At 47.4% G+C, this 25478-nt stretch overlaps 1 protein-coding gene and 1 long non-coding RNA gene across 3 annotated transcripts; one reads left to right on the top strand and one right to left on the bottom strand.

Moving 5' to 3' along the window:
• Positions 1 to 1972: 1972 nt before the first annotated feature.
• LOC118216056 lies at positions 1973 to 5641 on the bottom strand. Of its 2 annotated transcripts, XR_004762961.1 has the most exons (3): positions 5484 to 5637; positions 3713 to 3757; positions 1973 to 3100 (listed from the first exon to the last, which is right to left on the bottom strand). It is a non-coding gene; the product is annotated as an uncharacterized LOC118216056 (long non-coding RNA). The 2 variants fall into 2 exon arrangements; XR_004762960.1 differs by having other exon boundaries at positions 3713 to 5641.
• Positions 5642 to 6241: 600 nt separating this feature from the next.
• On the top strand, positions 6242 to 19226 carry hlfa (HLF transcription factor, PAR bZIP family member a). The gene is made up of 4 exons (XM_035397171.1): positions 6242 to 6602; positions 7833 to 8156; positions 18010 to 18224; positions 18988 to 19226. Exons 1-4 carry the CDS (start codon positions 6497 to 6499, stop codon positions 19201 to 19203), a joined length of 861 nt encoding a protein of 286 aa, XP_035253062.1. The 5' UTR covers positions 6242 to 6496; the 3' UTR covers positions 19204 to 19226.
• The last annotated feature ends 6252 nt before the right edge of the window (positions 19227 to 25478 follow it).

Consider the following 25478-nt stretch of genomic DNA (forward strand, 5'->3'; position numbering starts at 1 on the left):
GTTCTGTTACCATGTTATATCTGTGTGCGTGACAACCGAAATCTGTGCTGTAACTGGACGGCTATATATATAAAGCGTCAAACTCCACGAGTGACGGCTATGTAAACAGCTTTGTGCTCCGTTTCATTTTTCATTTTTGAAATGACAGGAACCCAAACAACATCACCGTGCTCCTCACAATGTACAGGCGCCGCTGGGAAGTAATTTGCAGAAAGGAAAATGACAACAAACACGTAAATAAAACATAACATTGTGTTGCCCTTCATCCTCCGGGATATGTTTGCCCGGGTGGGCGCAATCATCTCGCTGGAGAAAAGCGTCTTGCACAACCGCGGAAGAGCTTCACGTAGCTTCTGCCTCCTGCGCGTTCAGTCAACTGAAAGCTGCCGGTGAGCGGCGGCGCGCGTACACCTGCTCTACGGACGCATGCGCGTGTTGCCGTGAGCGATCCCTGGTTCTCACGGGCAGAAGTAATTCTTAGCTTTTTCCCCGTAATTGACTCCGCAGCGGCTCATGTTATTATACAGAGAAACTCGCGCTTTCCACTTGGTTTAGAATGCTTATTGTACCTTCTTTGAGTTGCAGTGAAGCGGATTTTCCTGCAGCAGTCAGCTAAGGGCACGGTCACGAATCATCTACAGTATTTCGCCTTCTCCTAACCGCTGATCGCAATCTCGGCTGCCTTGTGACTGTCCGGACAGTGACTGTCCGGTCGCTAGCCGACCGCAGCGACGGGGACCCACAGTTGCGCCCAAGATGGCCGCTGTATTCTTGCCATCCGCTGAGCATCCGCAACCTGTTGCTTTACGTGGCCACGAGCATTAACGCAGCCTGTAGCTCTTGGCAAACTTCAATGCAGAACTGTGCTGCAGGCGGTCTCTCTCTGTCCGTGTTCTGTGTGTTCTGTACAGGCGCCAGGGGTGTTTTGACTGGAGTTTTACTGGAGTCCAGCTCCACATTTAGATCTAGGGGTTATATTTGTCTGTCAAGCCTGCTATTCGTGGGGCGACTACAGCATAATCCAATAGGGTATCCAGCTCATACACATTAGATCTCCGCTAAAAATGTCTGAGTCCTGTTTGCTGAACAGAGTTAAGAGCAATTCTAGTTCCCATAGTCCTCTGCTCAATTTCTAATCCTAGTAGGCCTCAGTATTTATAGATCCACATGAGAAAACAAAACCAGGGTTATTTTTTTAGATGGCAAAGCGTCTATGAAACTCAAAATATCAAGACAACTTAGATTTGTTTTCTGAAAAAGTTGCCTTGCCTTGAAATTTTGAGTATTCTAGCTTTTTTTTCTACAGTAAAGTGTCTTTGATTTAAGAACCAAAAATATTCAATACACAGTTTTGTACATTTTTGTGTGTGTGTGTATTACTTGGTAACTGCAAGAAAAATGGCTGATTATGTTTTTATTGATTAGAGCTGTGTTGATTTTTTACCCATGATCCTCCACGTTTCTTCCTTCTGTCAGAGAAGTCTGATTTCCTGATGGGCAGTGCTGGCCTGCATGCTTCTGTAATCCGGGCTGATCACTTCCTGTTGGATCTGGTTTTTACCTGAGTATACTGCACTCACTGTGATTCCCCTATAAATATCCACACTAAAACCCACCTTGCAGTCAACTACTGACTCAAAAAAAAAGACATAAGTGATGACACTTTCACCAAAAGGAAAAACTGACAGAGAGAGCTGGTTGCTGAAATGTTTCCACCTTAAAATTAGTTTCTGTGAGCAATGAAATCCTATGTTGTCCCTCTGTACCTAGCACTAGTGGTAATTTTGTGTGTGACATATTTATATTTACAGTTTCTTCACTTGAGCTGCAATAAAACACAAGGTCAATATTCTATTTAAGCAATCGTTTCAGCCATAATGGTCAAGGCTGTCTAAATCAGGCTTATGAGACGCTACATGCCTTTGAGGGACATCTCGCCCCCTTAGATTTATCTCAAACACAGCCACACATATCGGTGCTCTGGGTGTTTCAGAAAACACTCTTTATACCAGTGGACTCCATTCCAGGCAGCGACATTGTTTGGTCCAATAAATCCAGGAGGCGTTTCAGATCTGCAGGCATGCCAAACGAAAATGTTCTTTTGATGGAAAAATTCTCTGCTCAGAACACGCAGCGCTTTGCAGGCAAAATATTGAAATAGAAGATGCAGAAGAAGAAGAAGAAGCTTCCTTGTTCTTTCGAGAGAGAACATGACCCCTGGAATTTGGTTGAATCATCCTGCATGTAAGACTTAGGCCTCGGAAAGAGACAGAACATGAAAAATAAAATGAGAGCTTCTGTGCATTTGGGCTCATGCCAGAGGTGGACTGTTGTTCACTCAGAGAGGAGGAAGAGGAGGAGGAGGAGGAGGAGAGGTCTCGGGTGGTATATTTAGATAAGTCATCTGATCCTCTCCTCTTTCAGGCTGAGTACAGTTGTGGGCACACTGAGTGTTTCACGCACCCAAGAGCTTCCCGTCTCATCTGCAGCATTCCCAACAGGAAGTACCGTCCACAGGAAGTACCGAAGTGGCTCACTAACATCCAGGCCTGGGTCCTCTTCAAAGCACAATGTTGAATCTGAAGCACCATCGCCTCTCTTAAACTAGCTGAAGAAAACCTCTGGATTTTATACTCACACATGAGAGTCGACTGAAACAAATGGTCCGCAGGTAACCTATAAAAAATATTTCCACAGAAACAATACATTCATTCTTTGGTACTAGTCTTGTCATATAGAAAGATAATGCAGATTATAAAAAAATGTAAAACCATGATTGACATCATATTGATGCTCTACTTCAGTTATTCATTATTAGTTATAACATACGACTGCAGTTAAGCTAATTTAACGGATTAAAATGTCACGTATTAAGGTTTTTATGTGTATTTGACATCTTAACATTTAAAAACGTGGTCCATTCAAAGCCGTATGAATGCAGTTGAAAGAAATTCTGCATCTACGCCATGTCAATCATAAATACAGCTCAGGTTGAACGATGACTCTCACAGCAGTCGCGTGCGTTCACTTGGTGAAGAGGGAGACAGCGCACTGACATCACAGAAGGGTCCATTGGGAAGAGTGGCGTCTCCTCCTCATCCTGTGAAACATTTCATTTTTGATGCAGAAAACTTTAACACGGAAACGGCCGGCAATCACAGCGAACTTTTAAATGCGTGAGCTAAAATGAATCATGCCGCCACAAAGCGATTCTGCTGAAGCTGGACGTCGAGAATCAAACCGATTCAGTCGTGCATTTGTGTGCATTATGACCTTCGTTTAGTCACTTAATCACAAAGAAACAGGATGTGACTGTAGGAGTGAGAAGCGGTACCAATGCGAGACGCCCATTGAAAACATGGCTCTTCTGTGATTGTGAGAGTGCCTGTGTGTGTGTGTGCGCGCATGTGTGTGTCTGTGTGTGTGTGTGTGCGTATGAGAGAGAGAGAAAGAGTGCAAAATAGCTGAGCTTACGTGAGAACCAGCACTATAGCATACGTACATACATACGTCATTCTTAAAACCCTCAAAGCTATTACCCATTACTTTGGCTAATCCACCGTGAAAGCTAAAGTTTTTCACACCCTGTTCTTTATTCCAGAAAAGGGACGCCTGAGTATCTCTGCTGGTTTTTCAGGTTGCAGCTGATAGCAAAACAAACCATTACTTGCATACTTATTGAATGGTTACCATTTATCAGTTTAGCACGTACCTCTATTCAGGCTGCAGGAGGAACCTTCTGAAATGTAAAGGCAAACTGCAGGACAAGACAAATATATAGCAAGGCAGTTCGCAGCCATCATCATTTTTCTTACACATTCAATATGATTGGAGTCTTTTGGTGTAAGCACAAGTTCCATCCATCCAATATCTATAGCTGCTTATCCTGAGCAGGATCGCGGGGGGCGCTGGAGCCTATCCCAGCGTGCATTGGGCGAGAGGTAGGAATACACCCTGGATGCGTCGCCAATCTATTGCAGGGCACACACACCGTTCACTCGCACACTCATACCTACGGGCCAAAACCTGCAACTTTACTCCAGTTTTTTGACCCAAATTTGCTACTCTCCTGGCCAAGCTGTTATTTTGTTTAATTTGGGTGAATGACATTTATGTCACAGCTGAAAGCTGCATTTTCTGCCCTGAACGCATCAAACTCCAAAGAAATGAAAATTAGTCAAACTGAATTATGTACACAATAGATCCAGGCCCCTTCCCAATTCTATGTGCACTAGATCCAGGCTCCTCCCCTATTCTACATTGTACCATTCCAAGTTGATTTGAGTCCGGCAATAATATTCACAAAGAAAACCAACAGCAACTCATATATAGCCTATAGCATCAGAAAATAATGATCGTACACTGAGAGAGGTGGAAAAGGTGCAAAACTACAGAAGCTCAATCTTATGGATTTGTATGTTAGTTCATGCAGGAATGCTCCAGGTTATTACTGTAGGAAGACTACAGTACCCGGCAGGCTACATCCCATTTGATTTTACTGGGCACATTCTACAAATAGTTGTCCTGAGAAAAACGCTGAAAGATATGTATGTGAAAGAAAACACCTTCAGAAACTCTCACACCGGCAATGCTGGCCATGTCTGAATTTGGTTGCAGAAGATGTTTTTTTTTTTTTTTTGTGGAGGTTTAAGCAATTATTTCAAAGTGAAGACACTGATTGCCTTCATGCTTATTTATTTTGCACAGAGCTGATCACAGATCTTAAGGGGTCAAACCTAAGATACAAAGCAGCGATTTGGTAATGTCTAGGGTTATAGATTATCAATGCAATTCGTCTATCTCTTCGGATATTAAAATCATTTTTTTTAGTTACATTGCTGTTGTATGTCAGAGCTGGTTGACGTCAAAGTAATTTAAACTTATATAACTAAGAAGAAGAGGTGATACGACTAGGTTAAGTTATTCAGTAGGCTGTATACAGTTTGTCAACTCAAAGTCTATTGTTAAAAGAGAGTCTGTGGTTAGAGGAAAAATGATTTCAGCCCATTCCATTTCTTCGCGTGTTTTCGTGAATGGGTTCTTTGCTGTGGTCAGTGTGAAATATACTTTTTACCCATAATTCCTGTTTGTCCAATTCATCCTGCGTTCATTCATCCCGTAGTCGGCTCGGGATCACAACCCATTTGGGGAGGAGTGTCCTAGTTTCGGTCGTCACAACAATACCGTTTTGCTTTGGCAACCACTGTTGCCGGATCTGAACAAAAAATCTACTATAGTTCTCATTTCGCTTCTATAACGTTTAAAAATACTGTCTTCCATATAGCTTACTGAATATTAACCACATATTTCAACTTAGTGGTGTAGCTACAAGCTGCATGAACGCTGAGTGATTAATATTATCGTGAGGGAATGTTTCAGTGGTAGCTCTGTGTGGACAAAATGTATATGCAAAACCATCAAGTTAATCATGGTAAAAATCGAAACCCCCTGCAAGAAAGAAACGGACAATTAAATGCACCTACTTTTACACAGCATTTTGCAGAGGTCACTAGAACAGTGACAAGTAGATTTTTTGCTGCTGAAAGGAGGACGGTTGTTTTTCTTCGCTACGCGAACACATGAAGTTCAATGTGACACGGCCCCTGACCAGTCACGCCAGCATTTAGCTTTGCTTCTGCCATTGGATAAAAGTAGGTCAACTCGGCCCCTCACGTGACCAGCCATTCCGCCGGCCTTGTGCACTGTATCCATGCAGGCAACGCGTGACGGGAGCTCGCTCCTGGTGCGTCTTGTGTTTAGTGGCAGAATTAGTAATGTAGTTTGTGTGGACGGGCGTAGAAACATGTAAAAAAAATATTAAAAAGCAAATGTAATAATTATTAATATATATATATATTTAAATTAATTAATAAATTATTTTTTTTGCCTCCACATCAACAAAATCGAATTGTTCTTGTCAGGCACCTAACCAAAGTGTGTTGCAGAACTCATATCTCTGTTAAAAGCTGTTAATGTAGCCCGCGTCCAAACGAATACAAGGATCTCATGTTTTGATGGTGAAGTTAATACGGGCAAGAAAACTGCCTCCTGGTTAGTCAGCTACAACCAGACGGAATGTGTTTTGTATAGGTGTTGTTGATACGCAAAAGATAAACATACAAAAGTTCAGAGCGGCGACAAAGTGCAACAACTTATAAAATTCACAGGCCGCTCAGACTGTCTCCTCCCATCTCATTCGTACATTCAGTACTCAGGAGCTTTGCCAAGAGGTTTGACGTCACTGATGTCAGTGCCCGCACATGGAATTGCAAGCCATTTCAGACTAGCAAAGTAGCCACGATCAGTTGCGGTCTGCAATAACTCCGAACCCCATCGCAGCCGTGTTTTTCCTGGGGTAGCTAGCTAATCAATCTCGCGGAAGCAGACCGGGACCGCGGCAGTTTACCTTGAGGATTTATTTATTTGCAATTTTTTTATTTTCATTATCTTTTGAAAAAAAAAGTGTTTTAATTTTGTTCCGCGATCCCTGGAGAAAATGGCAAGACCTCTCCCCATAAACTCAACTTTCCTACCTCCAACTCATGGTGTGCTGAAATCTCTGTTGGAAAATCCTTTGAAACTACCGTTTCACCATGACGAAGGTACATATTACTAAGCTGGTCAACTCAAATAATAATTTTATTACATGCATAAAAACTGTCGATGTGCTTGCAATTTATAGCGTATATGCTTGCTACGGTGTCTGTGGTTTCACTACAGTAGGTAGCTAGCTGACAACTCATCTGTCATTTTCCACGGTCGGATCTTTTCGGCTATAGCTGGCGCGGTAACTAGCTAGCAACTGCAAGCCGTGTGTACGGTATATGGTGTAATTCGCTAGCGAGAAAGCTAGCTGTTGTGGTTGTTTCAGTTTAGAAGGCTAACTGCACTGAATGTGGTGGATTTATTACTGGCTTTTGATAGCAAATCAAAGAATGCAAGCTACCCAAGCTATATAGCAGATGCGTCAATTAATCAAATTGATTTTCATAGAAACAGGCGTGTGTCATAATTTGTTATTGGTGTTTACAGTCGAGAATTTCTGCAATGAAATGTTACTACTCTACCTTGTCGACGCCAACTAGCTTGTTAAATATGACTTCAATTAATGAAGCAAGTCTTTTATGTCGAACTGTTTAGTTAAATTACTATTACTAGCTGTCTGCATGAAATGTTAATTTTAGAGCTACGGAGACGCGCCTCCGTGAAGTGGAGAAATATTGCTGGCTTGTATATTGGTTTTCCCTAGTTAAATGTAATGTAAATTACTTTGATTGGTAGCTATCATAGCTACCTGCTCATGATGCAGTCGTATTATTAAAATGTAATTACCAGGTCAGATTAAATGATTTTGTACCCTGGATGGTAGCTGTTTCAGTTTCCAATACTGAATTACAATATGCACGATGCATCAATATTTGGAGAGAAAAACATCACCAGGCTCCGTGGAAAGATTATTCTTTCTCAAGCTTTCAAGTTCTCGATGTAAGTTTAAAGATCGCGTGCCAGCAGAGTTCCTTCGCGAGCTATTTCCTCCCGTGCGTACATTCCAGCGCATGGGCGTGCGAGCTTTCTTCCCTTTCTATTTTTTTTATTTTTAGTTTGAATCAGTCCCAAAGACAAATGTCTCCAGTGATTGTACGACGTTAAAGTTTAGAATTTGACTCAAAAGTCCAATAGCAGCATGCCATGTGGGATTGAGAGTTCTGCTGTTTAATTTTTTAATTTGTGTAATTTTTGGTTTCAAAGTATTGCATGGAAGACCAGTGTGTGTGCGCCTGGGAGTATGGTGTGTGTGTGTGTGTGGTAACTGAATAGTGTGATTTTTCTAGGGTTTGGGAAAGAGAAGGAGAAGAAGCTGGATGAGGACGTCAGTGGACCCAACGCTCCACAGTCCGCCTTTCTGGGCCCCACGCTGTGGGACAAGACCCTGCCCTACGATGGAGACACCTTTCAGCTGGAGTACATGGACCTGGAGGAGTTCCTGTCGGAAAACGGCATCCCCTCCAACCCCACGCAGCACGAGCAGAGCCAGCCACAGGCCCCCCCGCCCCCGCCGCCCACGCCCAGCGTGGTCGACCTCAGCAGCCGCCCCACCACCTCTGTTCACACGGCCGTGGCCAATCAGAGCTGCCTCCAGAGCCCCAGTAGACCAGGTAACGAGACCCCCACGCCCGCCCGCCTACACCGCTGCTCTTCAGCAGCACCCCACTGCCGCAGCAAATCCCCCCCCCCCCAGTTTCAGTGGATTCCGATTCACTGACACACAGGGTTACACCTGCACATCCCCCCAGGAACTAGACATTTCTTTGGGGGGGGGGGTGAGCGGTAGAGGTAACGGAAGCACTAAGAGTGGAGGCCAGAGCAGGTACCAGCATCCAGATGGTGGGGAGTGGGGAGTGGGGGGGGGGGAGGCATAGCACAGGGCAGTTCACAGGTGTGTGTGTGTCCTGGGGGGTTTGGCTGTGTCATGGTGATAGAGTAGGACACTGCAAAGCAAATCGCTGCACAGGTAGTCTTAAGTAAATTACGTGCATTGTCTAAAAGTACATGCAATTGTCTGAAATTCAGAAATATTAAAAGAACAGAATTTGCTGCTGGTACCAAGAGGATTCGCTCCCTAATACACGAATAGATCCCTTCTGAGCGGTCTCAGCAGGATTCAGCTCAAAGGTGTAAATGTGTAAAAGAAAGATGTGAAAATTGATATAAATGCACCAGTTTCACACACACACACACACACACACACACACACACACACACACACCATGAGACAGGGCTTTTTGTCTGTCTGGGATCAGCAGAATAGTGCTCCATATTGCTCTGAATTTACAGTACGCCGTTCAGCTTTTAATATATTCCATCAGACGATTTTTCACTGGTTAAAACTATTATTTAGCCAGTGATTAACTGAAAAATTTTAACTTTAGCATTAGCTGACTAATGGCGTTGCGTGGTTATGAGCATCCTGGAGCTCGTTTTGGTCAGCTTTGTTAATTTGGCTGGTCTGTGTGCAAAAGCGGTCTTCATCTGGGGAGATAAAGCAATCAGCACCCGTTGCTCACTAATGAACACCATTCTGGAATTTATTTATAAAATGGTCCGTGGAACACGAATAGTTTGATCATTTGCAGGATCCTGTGTGCGTGCTGGCGTGTTTTCTGAAGGAGTCGCTCTGCAGTGAAGGCTCTGAGAAATTTGGGTCTGGAAACGGTCTGTTTTTGCTTCAAGCAAAATGTCTTCCTGAAATGAGTGTACCCTTGACAAGATTTACTGCTCAATGCTGAAATTGAGCGATACATTCCCCTCACCTGAAAAACTAGTCTTGGAACAAAAGGAAAGGATACTGGGATGCGAACACATGCCAGTCAGCCCGTGTCTCAACGGCATATGACGCTGTACTCGTGGACAATGTTATGCGAATGAGGTTCGGTTTCTGATGCATCCGAACTTCGAATGATGTTGCCATGTTACGTGTTAATGTACGAAAAATAAAATATGTATTTATAAAGTTAGCCAGTCAAAATGTAGTCATAAACCCCCACCAAAGCCACGGAGGGAACAGAATTTGGCTGTTTTTGTGTGTTACAGTTCTGTGCCGACCCTGCATTACAGTGGAGCAAGCCATCCGATATTAACCAGTACAGCTCCTAGCGTATCTCTATCAAACATTGTCTAAATGCTATAATGTGCACTGTACTCTAAGCTTACTGTTTGTAATCACTGAGGGTGGGCTTAACAGTTCCAGAACACTCTGTTCACACACATTTTATTAGGGTCAAAGGATAATTCCGACAGTCGCAAGGCAAGCATGCTAATGTGACCCCGTTAATAATCGTCGTCTGAACCGAACAGGGTGGTTTAAAAAGCCTTATTGTGGTTAAAGCTGTAGAACAGAAATTGGTCTCTGCTGGTAAAATGACATCTGCGTGATCTGCCCACCTGCTCATTAGGGGGGTAGTTTAGCCCTGAGAACGCGCAGGTGTGGTGTGTTCCGCCCGTGCGCAAGCTCTGCCCTGATTGGCTGGTAAACTTAAATGGCAAAGGAAGAGAACGGGCAGTGGAGAGTGCGGTAGCTACTAACCTGTTGCCTTATCTCCAGAACAAAAAGTCACCACTGGCTATAAATCCTCCTGGAATTCACTATTGGTGGGGGTTTCCATAAGGATATGTATATTTTCTAAATGTCTTACATTTAAGAACTATTCAGTATATTAAACTCAAGTGATTCGTTTATTTATTGATAACCGTGTGAAGAACATCGTGCGTCACTTAATTGAACATGTATTTCATCTCTTTACAATGCCATTTTAAAAAACGGTAGTACGTACACAATAATTCTAATGTTAGAAAATGGCCCTTTTGTGTATGATTTAGGAATTTGCAGCAGCAACAGTCCGAAGCTGTTTTGAAGTACACTTAATGGCCATTGTGTAAATGGTAAGGTTAGGCGATGGCCGGTTATTTTAAAATCGTGCTTTGCACTATCATGCAGAAAGAAATGATCAATTAACGGATTAACGGGCGAAAGTGGTATTGTTATTTATATGCGAGATCTAAACGCGATATCTTGAGCATGGGAAGCGAAACCGCCTTGTAACCGACATCGCGAATTTAAACCGCTTGAAATGTCAGATTTCATTATTGTGGTTTGACAGGTTGCTAATGATACAGCGCCCTGACCTGTAGGAGATTTTCGATCGCATTGTTAACTTCGCGCCATCAATGAGTTTTTTTTTTGTTTGGGTTTGTTTCAACCTGCTGGCCGCGGCGGCGCACATTGCCTCTCACGTGAAAACGGAAAGTAGTCGCCTCCCTGCAGCGTGTTGGTCCATGTGACTGACACATGCGGGCGTCGCGTGCGGCGCACTTTAAGAACGGCGCGCGCCAGATTAACAGCGCGTTCCCCGCAAAGAGTCACATTGCAGGGGCTGTGCTGCGGTCACGTGTGCGCGGAGTTGAGCTCGAGCCACTGATCCTGCTGTACACACACCCGCAAAAACTGACGACAGCAGACCGCAGCTCTACAACCTGCCCAGCCGGCATTAGGTTGTGAAAGTTTGCGACAGAGTGAAATTATGGTGGAAGCTGCTGTACAATTTACTGATGCCAGTCAGTGAGTGATTTCTGGTAGAGCGGAAGAAATCAAATTTATAAATCATCTCAAATTTATAAATGCACCAGGCAAAAAAGAAAAATAAGATCTGTTATTACAAATAACATATTTACATTGCCCAAATCTGGGGGTGTGTATGCTTCTACTGTTAAGAAAAATATTTTTTAAAGTCGAGAGATTTCTCGTATTTATCGTTTACATCAGTTGTCCGTTCCGGTGAAGCGGTCCTTGTTCTGAAAGCAGTCGGGCTGCTGTGATGACCGGCTGTGTGTACGGCCTTCGACACCGCGCCCCGCGCACGCACTGCGTTCGGTGTGGGAGAACGCACTCTCTCTGCCGTCAGGCTCTCGCTGTGCGACGCAGTGAAGAAGCTCACACTGCGTAGATGCGTAGAAAAACACACTTTGATCCACCTGCTCCTGCTTCCTCAAATTAGAAACAGATAAACAGACCTTCAACCTATATGTGTCCCCGATACTGACTTAGACACTGGATGTTGGGGGGGGGGGGGGGGTTGTGTTTTGAGGTGGTATCAGAGACAGTAACTATGATCGTGCTCGCAGTGAATTTAAGCAGTCAGACGGTCAGTATAAATCGCACATAAACATTCAGAGGGCCTGCGAGTTTAAATCCACGAATGCACAGCGGCTTCCTGCTTAAATTGTGGATGTGAGGCCCGGCTCTGTCTGAGCACGCTCAGTTTACCGTCAGGGGGATGCAGGGGGAAGAAGACCAGTGACCTCAGTTTACAGGTATATTGCTAAAACCATGTATTACCCAGAGTGCACTGCGGAAGCTGATGTTGACACGAGCATGCGTTCGTGGGGTCTGGTGGCCCAGCTTCTTCTGTATCGTATGTAGAAGACTGCACAAACAAAATTCCCTGCACAAACCTGCTCATTAAAACTGAGAACTTGGATACCGATTGGTCAGTGCTGTGAAGAATTATAAGCCTAATAACAAAGGATTCAAATGCAAATGAGTAATTTGCGGAAGTGCTTGTATTTAATACCTGAAAGTCGGCACGCTGAGTGCGTTTAGGTGTAGCTTCGGAAGCCCTGCTAAGACTGTTCCTGTGAAGTGGAGTTGGGGAAGCATTTTGTCTTCCTTCTCGTGCTCCGTTGTGCAGATGAGTTCCCTGTAGATGTCGCCGGTGAGGTCCGACCCAGCGGCTGCGTTTGTGCCAGGATGGGAGCGGTCACCCGTTCCAGTGTCAAATGCACCCGGTGTTTTATAAAGTCACCCCCCCTCCCCCCCGCTCGTTTCGTAGTAGTTGCAGGTCGGTAATGAGCGTAAACAGTCAAGCCTCGTGTGCCAGCAGCCCGTTTCGTTTGGCGTGCGCACAGTAACGCGCAGTTTCACTGTAAATATAAATAGGCAAAAACGAAACTGAATTGAGCATTGGCGGGTGGCTGCAGGTGTGTGAGACGCGCTTGGCGGGTGCGCTGCAGGTTTGTGAGGCGTGCTTGGCGGGTTTGTGAGGCGCGCTTGGAGGGTGTGGGGCGGTGCGTTCGTGCGCGAGGGCCGGGCGTGGGCGGTCAGTCCGGCGTCGCGTCGCTGCGAGGGCCCTTCTCGTTTCCCTGGATACCACTGGGACGGAACAGCGTAGTGAGCCCACGGCCGGGGGTCTGTTAGCCGCAGAGCAGCTGTAGAGCAGCGGGAAAGCAGCTGTAGAGCAGCCGTAGAGCAGCCGTAGAGCAGCCGTAGAGCAGCCGCAGAGCAGCTGTAGAGCAGCGGTAGAGCAGCTGTAGAGCAGCCGCAGAGCAGCTGTAGAGCAGCCGCAGAGCAGCCGCAGAGCAGCGGTAGAGCAGCCGCAGAGCAGCCGTAGAGCAGCCGTAGAGCAGCCGCAGAGCAGCCGTAGAGCAGCGGTAGAGCAGCTGTAGAGCAGCCGCAGAGCAGCCGCAGAGCAGCTGTAGAGCAGCGGTAGAGCAGCCGCAGAGCAGCTGTAGAGCAGCCGCAGAGCAGCGGTAGAGCAGCCGTAGAGCAGCGGTAGAGCAGCCGCAGAGCAGCGGTAGAGCAGCTGTAGAGCAGCGGTAGAGCAGCCGCAGAGCAGCCGCAGAGCAGCGGTAGAGCAGCGGTAGAGCCTGTGGACGCACAGACCTGGGGGCCTTTCCACACGGTGAAATGTCCAGTGTTATTTAACTCTAACAGTGTTAATTCAAGTCTTAATAGATAGCATTTGGTCCCACTCTGGAGTTGAATACTGGACATTTTACTGTGCACAGAATGGCGGATTCATTAGTAGGTTAAAGGAAGTGAAGCAGTCTTTTTTTGTGTTTCTCCAGGTTGCACTATACAATAAACATTGAATCAAATATTCTCTCTCCTGTGCTGCAGACTGAATATGCATCTGGCAGGCCATACGGCCTCAGTGTTTTCCCACTGGAGTTCGTACACAAGTCTGATCGAAAGGACACAGGACTGACGATGTGCATTCGCTTTAAAGCGGACTCGTGTGTAGACAGACATTAGTGGCTACAGGTTACCTTTGACTGGGAAGATATTGAGGAGGCCATGTTGGGCTCCGCCTGCGGCCATGTTGGGCCGTGTCTGCGGCCATGTTGGGCCCTGTCTGCGGCCATGTTGGGCCCTGTCTGCGGCCATGTTGGGCTCTACCTGCGGCCATGTTGGGCTCTACCTGCGGCCATGTTGGGCTCTACCTGCGGCCATGTCGGGCCCTGCCTGCGGCCATGTCGGGCTCCGCCTGCGGCCATGTTGGGCCCTTGGTGCCGTTGGGGTCACGCCGGGGTCTCCTCCTCTGAGAAGCAAAAGCGTTGTCTCGCTGCGGCTCGCTGCAGAGCTAGCGTGCGCTGTAGCGGCAGGCCTTTGAAGCCTCCCATCAGAACGAAGCCCCTCCCCTCTGAGCTTCCAGGGCTCTTTCCCTCCGCAGATTAGGGTCCCGCACCCTGTCCCGTCTTCAGGCCGAAAGCCCCCGTACCCCGCTCCGGCACGCTCGCTTTTGAGGTATGAAAATTCCTGGGCGGATATCGGCGGCCGATATTAGTCTGGCTGCGCTGGCGGACGCCGACGTTCGGCTGATTTGCGTGACCGTTTGCATTCTGCAAATCGCAGCCCAGTCTCCACATTCATGGAAAGAGTAGATGAGCACAGATGTGACTTAATGAAAGAAAAATGGAACAAATGTTATTTGTATCGCTAAATATTTCGACTCACTTACTTTATTATTATTATTGTAATGATTATTCAGGCAGAAAACATGAGTCTGGAGAGCTGTTGAGTCTCTATAGATTTGCTCATGAGTTTGGCTGGTAAAAATTCCCCCAAAAAACAATAAAGAACAGAAGTTCACATGACTGCGATTTGGCTACTTTTTTAGCGTGACATTTTTCGCTTAATTTACATTATCAACGGCTCATCAGATGTGTCGCCTTTCTGGCACGAGTTTGTTGTGTTGTCATTGCTATAATTTCCACGCAAGGTCAATGCTGGTGAGTTTGATTTGAGCTCTCATTGGCCCATACTGATACCGATAAGTTTGATTTGAGCTCTTATTGGCCGATACTGATGAGTTTGATTTGAGCTCTTATTATCCGATACCAATGCCGATGAGTTTGATTTGAGCTCTTATTGGCCCATACTGATGAGTTTGATTTGAGCTCTTATTATCCGATACCGATGCCGATGAGTTTGATTTGAGCTCTTATTGGCCCATACTGATGCTAATGAGTTTGATTTGAGCTCTTATTGGCCGATACTGAGGCGGCAGCAGGACACCCTGAGGCGGTGGAGTGCGTAATGGGGAGAGGCGGTTTGGTCTTGAGCTCAGACGTGTGGCGGCGTTTCCACGGGAGCCGGGATGAGGGGCCCCATCGCGAGGTCCCATGACTGAACTCCTGGCCTCTGTTCTGCGGACATCCCGAGCGACCGGTGGAGGGGGGGCTGGGGGGGGGGGGCTGCATTCCTGAGTGGGTGGAAGGAGGGAGGGGAGAGGGTGGGGGCATGTCCATGCTGTGTTTACTGTTCTCGTCTTCTGGAACAATTTAGCCTCTGCTGGAACACTCGTTTTTTTTCTTGGGGGTTTTTTTTTTTTTTTTGGCGTTTCCCTCTTTGTGTTTCCATGGTTAATCCTGTCTGCAAGACCGCGCTGGACCCCCCCTCCAGACAATGGAGAGGGCTTAAGTGTGGCCTCCTCCCTGGTCCCTCTCCACACGGACATTTCATTTGCTTCTCACCCTGTTTTCAGGCCCCTTTTCTGCTGCTTCAGTGCAGCGACTTTCTCTTCTCTAATTATTTCATAATGAGTTGCTCAAACCCACCGTCTCAGTTATATTTTTTTAATTAAAAAATAATAATAATAATTTTTATTTTTATTGTGGGCAAGACTGCATTACCAGGCATCGTGATCCGAGGAAAGCTGTCCGTTGTACACGTGAAACACAAAGCCGGCTTTGAACAAACCTTTTCTTTTTCCCTGGCGTGGAACAGAAGGATCAGTTCAGGATTTGCTGCTGTGAAAGAGCGTGCTTTCTTTGAAACAGAGCACGTTTGTAACCAGGAATGGAAAAAAAAGCACGCTAATCTTATTTAAGAAAATGGTTATGGAATCTGAGTTTGGTTATGAAAACGTACGTTTCTGGGCTTCATTTGGTGTTATTTTTTTGGAGAATAGAGCAATGATTTCCTCCTTAGTGAACATCCACAGTCCAGAGACTGACAGCAGCCCCGCCGATGGCCAGCTGGACCGTGGATGAGCTGTTACCTGTGATTCGGGTACAGGAAGCACACGTCACAGGTTCCGTTCTGCAGCGGTCTGGTCTGTGGTTCTGCAGCGGTCTGGTCTGTGGTTCTGCAGCGGTCTGGTCTGTGGTTCTGCAGCGGTCTGGTCTGTGGTTCTGCAGCGGTCTGGTCTGTGTCTGCTCGGGCAGGCGGTCGAACCTGAAGCCGTGTCGGACAGCAGGCCGCCCCGCCCGTCTCTCTGCTCCCCACCCCATTGGCCCTCGGGGCACCGCTGCAGCGAGCCAATGGGAGGGCGCGGGCGAAGTTCGTGCCCTTTCTAGCGGCTTTTTGAGCTCTTCGCTTACCGCCAAGTCTGCAGCCGTGTTTGGACGCCGTCTCTGTCTTAGGTTCATCTGGAAGCGCGAACGCCGCCATCTGCTGGGAGTGCTAAGCCCTATGCGCGAGGCAGAGCTGTGTATTTTTAGGGGTTTGAACACCTTTGTGCTCGCGGTAGGTGTGTTATTTTCGTTCGCACAGTAAGCAGCTTTCTGTCACTCAGAATGCCAAATTAAGGTGGCAGAAAATAGTCGCCGTGTTGTGTGTGCAGAGAGAGTGTCACAGCCGCCTTCCCAGGTGTGCAGGAAGGTGAGTCAACCTGGAAAGTGGGGCGTGAAATCTTTGCAGCCTTACGGCCTGTAACACTGTGGGCATACCACGGTCCTCATTTTCAGCCTTCATTCTGCCCAAAGTTTGTTTTTACATTACAGTACATTACAGGCATTTGGCAGACGCTCTTATCCAGAGCGTTTTATTCTTGTGTCCACCCATCTTTGAACTTAAAATAAGGAATTTACACAGCTAACAGTAAAACATTTTTAAAAATTTTTTAATTAAATCAAAAAGCTGTGAATGGAAGCATAAATGGACTGTCCAAGGTCTCGGCGGAAGTGCAGCGTGGGTAATGGAGTCCGTAGCGCGGCAGACAGGAGGAGGGCGGCTCTTCGGTTCGGCCGATGGACGGGCCGTAATCGGCTTTCGCGGCGGAGGGGTGGAACGCGCGCGCGGTTCAGCGCGGGCATGATGGGACGCCGGCTATATTTAGGTGAGGAGGGAGTGACACGTAAGGTCAGCGGGAGATTACGCAGCTGCTGGGCCTGGAAGAGGGAAAAGATGGTGGCCAAACATGGCTGTCATTGTGCTGGGTGCAAATCGCCTTCTTTCCTACTCAGTGCAGGAAGACGAGGTGCTCGGGTAAATTGAAACGTCGGCCCGAAAACGTTGCTTTTGACGCGGGTTTAATGTTTATCGTCCCAGTTTTATAGCGCCCCGTTGATTTAAGGTCTTGCATGTCGAGCTCGCCTGGTCCTGTGGCTGCTTCACGCTGTGGCTCAGTCGCTGAAGTGATCCTCGTCTGGAGGAAAGAATGGAAAAGCAGGAAGCTGACCGCTGCTTGTCACCCACTTCCTGCCGTCCTATTGTCCCGCTGTCCTGCTCTCTCGTTCTCTCGCTGTCCCTCTGTCCCGCTCTCCCTCTGTCCCACTCTCCCGCTGTCCCTCTCTCCTGCTGTCCTGCCGTCCCGCTGTCCCCCTGTCCCGCCGTCCCGCCGTAATGCGAGTTAAACCCGTCCGCCGTGCGCTCCTGCAGACCGAGGGCCAGAGGATCAGGGATTCTGGGTAAAGCTGACTCCCTAAGTCGATTATTTGCGTTCACATGGATGCTGCCGCTCCTGTTGCCCTGACTTCCCTTTTCGCCCGAAACTGAAACGCTGTGACGGATAAAGTGGCCACAGCATAAGGGAACTGGTGGGAAAACGAGGTGCTGCCTTGTCCTCAGTATTTGTGTCATGACTGCCCCCTAGTGGTGGAGTCAAATGCAGTACAGCTTTTACATAACGCGGAGCTCAAGAGAATTTAATCCTGTACTATATAACAGTCAGAGCTCATGATGTGCTGCATTCATTTGGAGAGTGGTAAATCAGAAATGAAGACATCTTTGAGGCGACACAGCCGAATACCGGTCCGTACGGAGCTGAGAAAGAGACAGGAAATGGAGGTCCTTCAGCGGTGGAGGACATTTTAAACAGACACACGAGAAACATTAACGCTCTCCTTCCCTTTCAGATCATGTGACATTGTGAACGTATCGAGACGTCACGTCTGACCGTCACTAAAACGAGTCTCTCTGTCTCTACCCCACGTTCCCCTCCCCCCCCCCAGTCCTGCCCACGTCTCGCAACACCCCCAGCCCCATCGACCCGGAGACCATCCAGGTTCCGGTGGGGTACGAGCCGGACCCGGCCGACCTGGCGCTGTCCAGCGTCCCGGGCCAGGAGGTGTTCGACCCGCGCAAGCGCAAGTTCTCCGCCGAGGAGCTCAAGCCCCAGCCCATGATAAAGAAGGCCCGCAAGGTCTTCATCCCCGAGGACCTGAAGGTGAGCCCTACCCCCTACCCCCTACCCCCTAACCCCTAACCCCTACCCCCTAACCCTACCCCCTACCCCCTACCCCTAACCCTAACCCCTACCCCCCTAACCCCCTACCCCCTACCCCCTAACCCCTACCCCCTAACCCCTAACCCCTAACCCCTACCCTCTAACCCCTAACCCCTAACCTTACCCCCTACCCCCTAACCCCTAACCCCTACCCCCCCTACCCCCTACCCTCTAACCCTACCCCTACCCCCTACCCCCTACCCTCTAACCTTACCCCTACCCCCTAACTCTAACCCCTACCCCCAACCCTAACCCTAACCCTACCCCTAACTCTAACCCTAACCCTACCCCCTACCCCCTACAGCCGCTGCTCCGAGGTGGTTTAGGATCGCCACGGCAACATGTCAGTCACACTCCATCACTAAATCCGTGGCTGAAATGAGTGCGTGTTAGCCGTGCACATTTGGGTCGATTGACAAACGAAAACCTAAATTGTGCACATCATGATTTTATAAAATCCAAAAAGCTCCGCCCCCAGCCATGCGTGCATTAGCCAGCACCTGTAGTTGTGATTGGCTGGTGGAGGTTGGAGTAGCCCAGTCAAGCTCAATCAATGTGAACACCCAGATGAGGAACAAGTTCTGCATCAGAACGCGCACAGCACTGCACACCGCATGCCGTAAAGTGACTAATAAATGTATGAAAGCTGCAGCTTCAATTTTTTCCTAATTTATTTCTCTGTTTGTTTGTTTATTTTGATCAGGACGATAAGTACTGGGCACGGCGCCGGAAGAACAACGTGGCGGCGAAGCGGTCGCGGGACGCGCGGCGGCTGAAGGAGAACCAGATCGCCATCCGGGCGGGCTTCCTGGAGAAGGAGAACTCGGCGCTGCGCATGGAGGTGGCCGAGCTGCGCAAGGAGCTGGGGCGCTGCAAAAACGTGCTGGCCAAGTACGAAGCCCGGCACGGGCCGCTGTGAGCCCCGCCCCCCGCCCCCCGCCCCCCGCCCCCGCCCGTCACCCCGTCTGAAGCCCCGCCCCCACGCCTGTCACACCGTCTGAAGCCCCGCCCCCACGCCTGTCACACCGTCTGAAGCCCCGCCCCCACGCCTGTCACACCGTCTGAAGCCCCGCCCCCACGCCTGTCATGCGGTCTGAAGGACAGTGCACCCTAGCCCCGCCCCCACGCCTGTCACACGCTCTGAAGGACAGTGCACCCTAGCCCCGCCCCCACGCCTGTCACACGGGTTAGAAGCTCTGCCCCCAAGCCTGTCACACGGTCTGAAGGACAGTGCACCCTAGCCCTGCCCCCTTTTCAACCACGCCCCCAGTCCCCTTCCTCCTCATAGGTTCTCACTGACTTCATCTTCGTGGCATTATCTCTTTCTAGATATATGTATAAATGTATTATAGATGTGTGGTGTATGTTTATACATATATGTGGGAGCACATAAATCGCACCCCTCCCCCCTTCCCTGTGCCACGCCCCCCCAGTTTCTGGAGCCCTCTGGCCACACCCACTGCCTCGCTCCCCCTCCTCACTTCTTCCTCTGGCCACACCCACTGCCTCCTCACTTCTTGCTCTGTGTTTCCTCACTGGATGGTGAAGCCGTGTTGGGCTCCCTTGCGTCCTTTTATACTCCTCAACGGGACTGAGAACAGTTAATTAAGCTCCTCCCCCCGCCTGTCACTCAGTTTTATTCCGTGCTGCTGCTGAACTGATGGCCCCGCCCACAACCCTCCTGACCAGCAGGGAGCCGCCTGCCCTTCCCATCGCCGTGGAAACGCCGCCCTGAAATACATAACTATGTGCAACCTCATTTTTCATAAACGCAACCTTTCTTCTTTTTTTTTTTTACCCCCCCAACCACCAACCCTCAAATGACCTATAAAGCATTATTTTATTTTATTTTATTTTTTTGTTTGGTGGATCCTCTGATGATGTTTTTGATGATGTTGTTGTGTTTTTAGTTATCGGTCATCGCTGGCCCTCCCCTCTTTTCTCCACTCGTTTTATAAAGTGCTGTGACATAACCCCCCCCCCCCCCCCCCCCCCCCCCCCCCCCCATGTGCTTAGTGCTGTAACACCCTCGCCTTGGTGCAGCCTATAGGATTACTCTGAGATACAACACCAGTGTTTTTTTTTTTTTCCTGGACTGACTGAAGCAATAATCCTATCCCAGAATACACTACTGTACAGCCCTGCACCCAGGCACGGTCCTGTGGACGTAGATCCACCCCCACGCCCCTCCCTTCCCTTCTGGGCCTGCTCCCTGCTACCCCGGGCACTTTCTAAATACTAAATTGGCTGTACGGTCACAGCCCCCCCCCCCCCCCCCCCCTCCGTTTAAATCTCTGCACTTTTGCGTGATTCACAATCAGACCTGGTGCCGTTGTGTGTTCCTGTCTAATCTATCTGATGTCTGCAGCATCTACGGGTTGCTTTTAACTTTCTTTTCTTTTTTTTTTTTTGGTAATACTCAATTGTTTATTATTACTATAATTATAATTATTGTTAACAAGTTAAATGTTTCGGCATGATTTCTGTTTAAAATACACAGATCTTCAGCTTCAGTCGTTTTGCGAAGCAGTAAATTCGTCACCATTTTTTTTTCCTAAGCATGATTATATAGCATTTCAATAATAAATATTATATATATATACATATATATATATATATATATATATATATATATATATATATGTGTGTGTGTGTGTAAAGAGAAACTTTTAATTTTTAGCTATGTGTTTGCATTCTCAGATGGCAGTAAGATGAATGTATAAGATGTAAAAAGTTGGCTGGTGTTGTCCAATACTGTGGTTAACCCAATGGATTTAGTAATGTTTACTACAGACCAAAAGATACAGTACATAGATATATTGATTATAAAGAGATTTAATGTTTATATGAAGCTATTCTAGAAGTTGTTTTTTGTACAGTATTTTTCCTATACAAATACTGACCGTGTATTTTACAAAGGCATAATAAAAATCGAGATAATCTATGTAAGTACAGTATATATTGGCCTACTCGGGCATGAGTTGTGTATCTTGAAAGGTTTATAGTACTAATCTTTGCGGATTGTCGTTGCTGTATGGAGAGACGGAGAGTTCTAGAACGCTTGGCCTCGGGGCATTATTCTACGGCTCCCGCGTCCAGCTCGTATTGGTCCGTACGGCTCAATGTTACATGCGGACAGTGCGCCCCCTACAGCGTCCGTGCGGAACTGCAGCGCTGTTTTAGGGTGCCGTGCTGCTCAGTAATGCAGCAGAGGCTAAAAAGCCCGCTGGCGGCCATTACCCATCAGGCCATGGGCTAACGCGGATCCTGCGCGTCGGCGAACCTGCGGGTCACTACCTGCAGCACCGCGGCTCGAAGCGCGTGAGGGCAGCCGTACAGACACCCCCCCCCCCCCCCCGTAAATCCGTGAATCCCCCCCCTCGTTCTTTCGGACCTTTTCGGCCCTCAGGTAACATCTGGCGCTTTGTGAGCGTTGAGGAGAAACCCTCTGGCTACCTCTCGTCCATCCCTGCTCCTCGCGCTCGGTGCAGAGAGCACACTCCAGGTGAAGGGATCATCCCTCTCTTTCACCTGAAACGGCTGTTAAATCGTGCACTTTACGTCCTCCCCCCCTACTCCCCCCATTTCCGTTATCACTTACAGCGCTGGGGGCCTTGTGTGGAGAATCATTTCCTGTGGGTTTCTATGGAGACTGTGGAGCAGAGTAGCTGTTCTGCCAGGCCAGTGTGCTTCGCTGTACATGGGGGAAAACTCCACAGAAGACAGCATGCTACACAACTCATTACATTACATTTATTTAGCAGACGCTTTGATCCAAAGCGACGTACGATGACTCGTGTAGAGGAATGAACTTAAAGCTTCTCAGAGCTGGAGTTCGGCTGGAAGGACCCCGTGTGCGGCTCAGGTCTGGGGTCAGCTGGATCCACAGCCTGCCTCCATGTAGGGGTTCCTGAAGCATCATCAGCATGTCACTACGATAAGTAACAACAGCAACGTCAACCAATAATGTGAAGTCTCCATGTGGAGACTGAACTTCACCGAATTACTGGAAGTATGAACGCAGCTTTTTCTGTTGCTGTTTTTTTTTTTTTTGTTTGTTTTCTTTTAATATCGCTTATGGTTTTGAATTCATTTTGTCTTACTGCCGCAGGAGCTGTGGCTTAGAGTCCCCCATCTCTTCTCCATGTTATTTTTCTTACTATTATTCTTATATTACTGTTGCACATTGGGCACTAAGGCACTAAGGGAGCGAGAGGTGCGCAGATATAAATCCATCACATTATAATAAGACATTTAATGCTTTCTCTGTTCAGAATTCTGAGACCTCAGTGTTAGGCGTAGGAGAGGTGGGAGCATGCCATGCAAATAGCTCATTTATGCTAGCAGTCGGTCCCCTTCAGCACCCCTGTGGTGATGGAGTAGTGGGCTAACGTTTGTAATAAGATCATGAACATTCTTTCTACCTTTGGGAGCAGGTTGTGTTGCTATGCAGAAAGCACACGGGCAAAGTTACGAGCTCAAGGCACAAAGCCATCGGACCAGTCGACTGACTTTTCTACCTTCTTGTTCGCTGCTGGCGAGTCGCGCAGATATGCTGTCGTTTCTTATTCCTGGTCAGATTTTCCCGGTTGATTTGACCTTTCTCCTGCTTTAAATGGCATCCGCTTAGCAGCTGCACCTGAGTAATGAAATACTCGGCGATTTTTTGATGATGTTGTTTTGCTTCTGTCTCTTGCTTCTTAGTATTGACTCCAGGCTTTAGGCCATGGAACCTTTCAGGATTCCTAAGCTTCCTTGCGAAGAAAGATTTCAGTCGGGCGTGTTCCTTCCTGCTGAAGGAACGCCAGCGCCCCTCTGTAAACTGAAGCAGGGAACAGTGGGATGAAGTTGGATTGAGCTCTCTGTAATACTCTCTAATGCCCTCTGAAACTCTTCGCTTCTACCTCGTTCGACAGCGGAAATAACCACCATTGTCTTGAGCATGTCTGAGTGCCTTGAATGCATGCCGACTGTTCCCCCGGTCGCATAGCAACGGAAGGAGGTCGTGTGTGTGTGTGATGCAAACTCGATTCGTACCGCAGCTCCGCTCCGAAAACTGTAAGCAACGCACCTGCTGGAGGGGCGGCCCTCTTCATCAAAATTATCCGGTGAAATTACACGTATATATATATATTTTTTTTTGTTATTGTTTTTAGTTGTTTTGGAATCTGCCATGGGATGACTACCATTGTATTTCAGGCAACACCAACAGACTGTTTTCCCTGAGGCTGCAGAAACGCGTAATAAAGGACAGTCCTGTCGTGTATGTCGCGGAATGGGTGCATATGGTTAATATGTATGTATATATATGCATTATGCCCTCGCCTCCCCTCCCTTTCTGTATGTAATTCTTAGTGTTCAATAAAGTCTTTACAGTTTCTTCTCTTGCCGTGTGGAACGCACGTTTCTTTTCTGCGTTTGACATACTGACGTATGCACACTATGACTACACTGTTTGACTACTCTGTGTGATGTGATATTATGAGGGGGGGAGGGGGGGGGGCACTCTCTCTCATAGAGGGAAACACTGTGTGGCTACTGAAGGTTATGGGTCACGGAAAAGAAGAAAAAGATCTCACTGTTGACAAGAGATAGATTTATAGAGCAGTGCTTTTCAAGAAACCCCCCCCCCCCCCCAATGTACTTCATAGAATATTTACAAGACAGCTGGTTTTGGGATGACAGCCTTGGTGTCGCTCCAGAATTCTAACTGCTCGCAGAACTCCGAGCAGCTTGAGCTGGTGCCCAGAAGTGGGGGCCCGTCTTCCAGCAACAGCTTCTGTCCATCTCCTTTCGATCACTGCGAAACAGGTCCACTGATCTTGCATGGGAAAAGTCCTGTTCACAGAGCTCGCTGGATCAATGGAAGCACATACTACGCAACAAGTTATCTTCTTGTTCGTAGCCTATAACTTATTTAATTTGCTATCAGGTTGTAGACAAGTTGTCAATTGGATCCTTCTTGAATTTGCTCTTTTGTGGAACCATACTTTCCCAGAGTCAGAATCAAAGTATTGCACTTTGAATTTCCACTAGTGTTTTTAGTGTAATTAATATTGGTTAAATTATTTGGGACTTTCATAAACTTGGGTCACCTCTCTGTTCATCCATAACTGAAGACTTCGGCCTAAAATGCCCCTTGAACACTATGACCTGTTTCAACAGATATGGGGTGGATAACAGCCCCTTGACCACGAGGGGGAGCTGATTAACCTTTAAGAGAGGTTGTCCGTTATAACCAACCGACAAACGAAGGATGCTGCCATTTTGCATCAGACCTGATTCCAATCTATGTAATTTGAGAAACGATCCCCACGGAGAGGTAAAGGGAAACTGGACCTAAATACCGGATTACGAACCCACCTTGTTATTAGAACATATTTATTTAATCAATTTAACATGGTCTTAGAACTTCAAATGGGGCCTCTCTCTAGCTCCCTTTTAGCTTAAGATAAATGTAATTTAAATTTGCTATGCAGTTTTGTTCTCTATTCGGCTACTGTGGTCTGTTTTCTGATGACATGCCTGTTAGGTTTTAGCCGATTTGTCATGTTGGCTCGGCTACCCTACTAAAAGAAGCGGGAGTGTCTTTAAACTACAGTACAATGCGAATCAGCTGGCATAGCTGTCTCACTTTAAAGGGAACGCCGCCTGTTAAGACTTGTAGGGCTTAATATGTTGTAAATGCCCTCAACCATGGAAATATGTTGTAAAAACCACACGAAAGATTACAGTTATTTTTAAAAACCGAAGCCTTTAATAGAAATTTTGACCAATGGATATCGCCATTATTTCAGACGCGCAATGCACTTTGGGTAGATGACTCAAAATGGTTGAACTGGAAGTTCGCTCAGCAGTTGCCGTTAATAGTGAAAAATATAAATACAATGCCACAGAATTTGTACGTGATGTGTTGGGATATCTATGAATAGGATGGATGCAATAGCTAAACATCTTGGTGTATCAGCACGTATTATCATTAGGGATTAAGCATAGGCATTAAGATGTTGGCATAGACGAGCAGTTGCTCCACAGACGCCCTACTCTCGTCTCCTGTGGACCCGACCTTCATCGTTTTGATTTATTTGATGAGGGTTGCCCTTGGTGCTTTCCTGTAGAGTAATGTCCCGCTCTGGCTCGAATCGGAAAGGCTGAACAGAAGACATATTCAATGGACAAGAGCAATGGACCGGG

This window comes from Anguilla anguilla, chromosome 17 (genome assembly GCF_013347855.1).
Source record: "Anguilla anguilla isolate fAngAng1 chromosome 17, fAngAng1.pri, whole genome shotgun sequence".
Taxonomy (NCBI): Eukaryota; Metazoa; Chordata; class Actinopteri; order Anguilliformes; family Anguillidae; genus Anguilla; species Anguilla anguilla.

Coding starts and splice junctions, on each gene's coding strand:
- hlfa (XM_035397171.1), top strand. CDS start 6,497: ATGGCAAGACCTCTCCCCATAAACTCAACTTTCCTACCTCCAACTCAT. Junction 8,157..18,009: donor CCAGAGCCCCAGTAGACCAG/GTAACGAGACCC, acceptor CCCCCCCCCCAG/TCCTGCCCACGTCTCGCAAC. Junction 18,225..18,987: donor TCATCCCCGAGGACCTGAAG/GTGAGCCCTACC, acceptor TATTTTGATCAG/GACGATAAGTACTGGGCACG.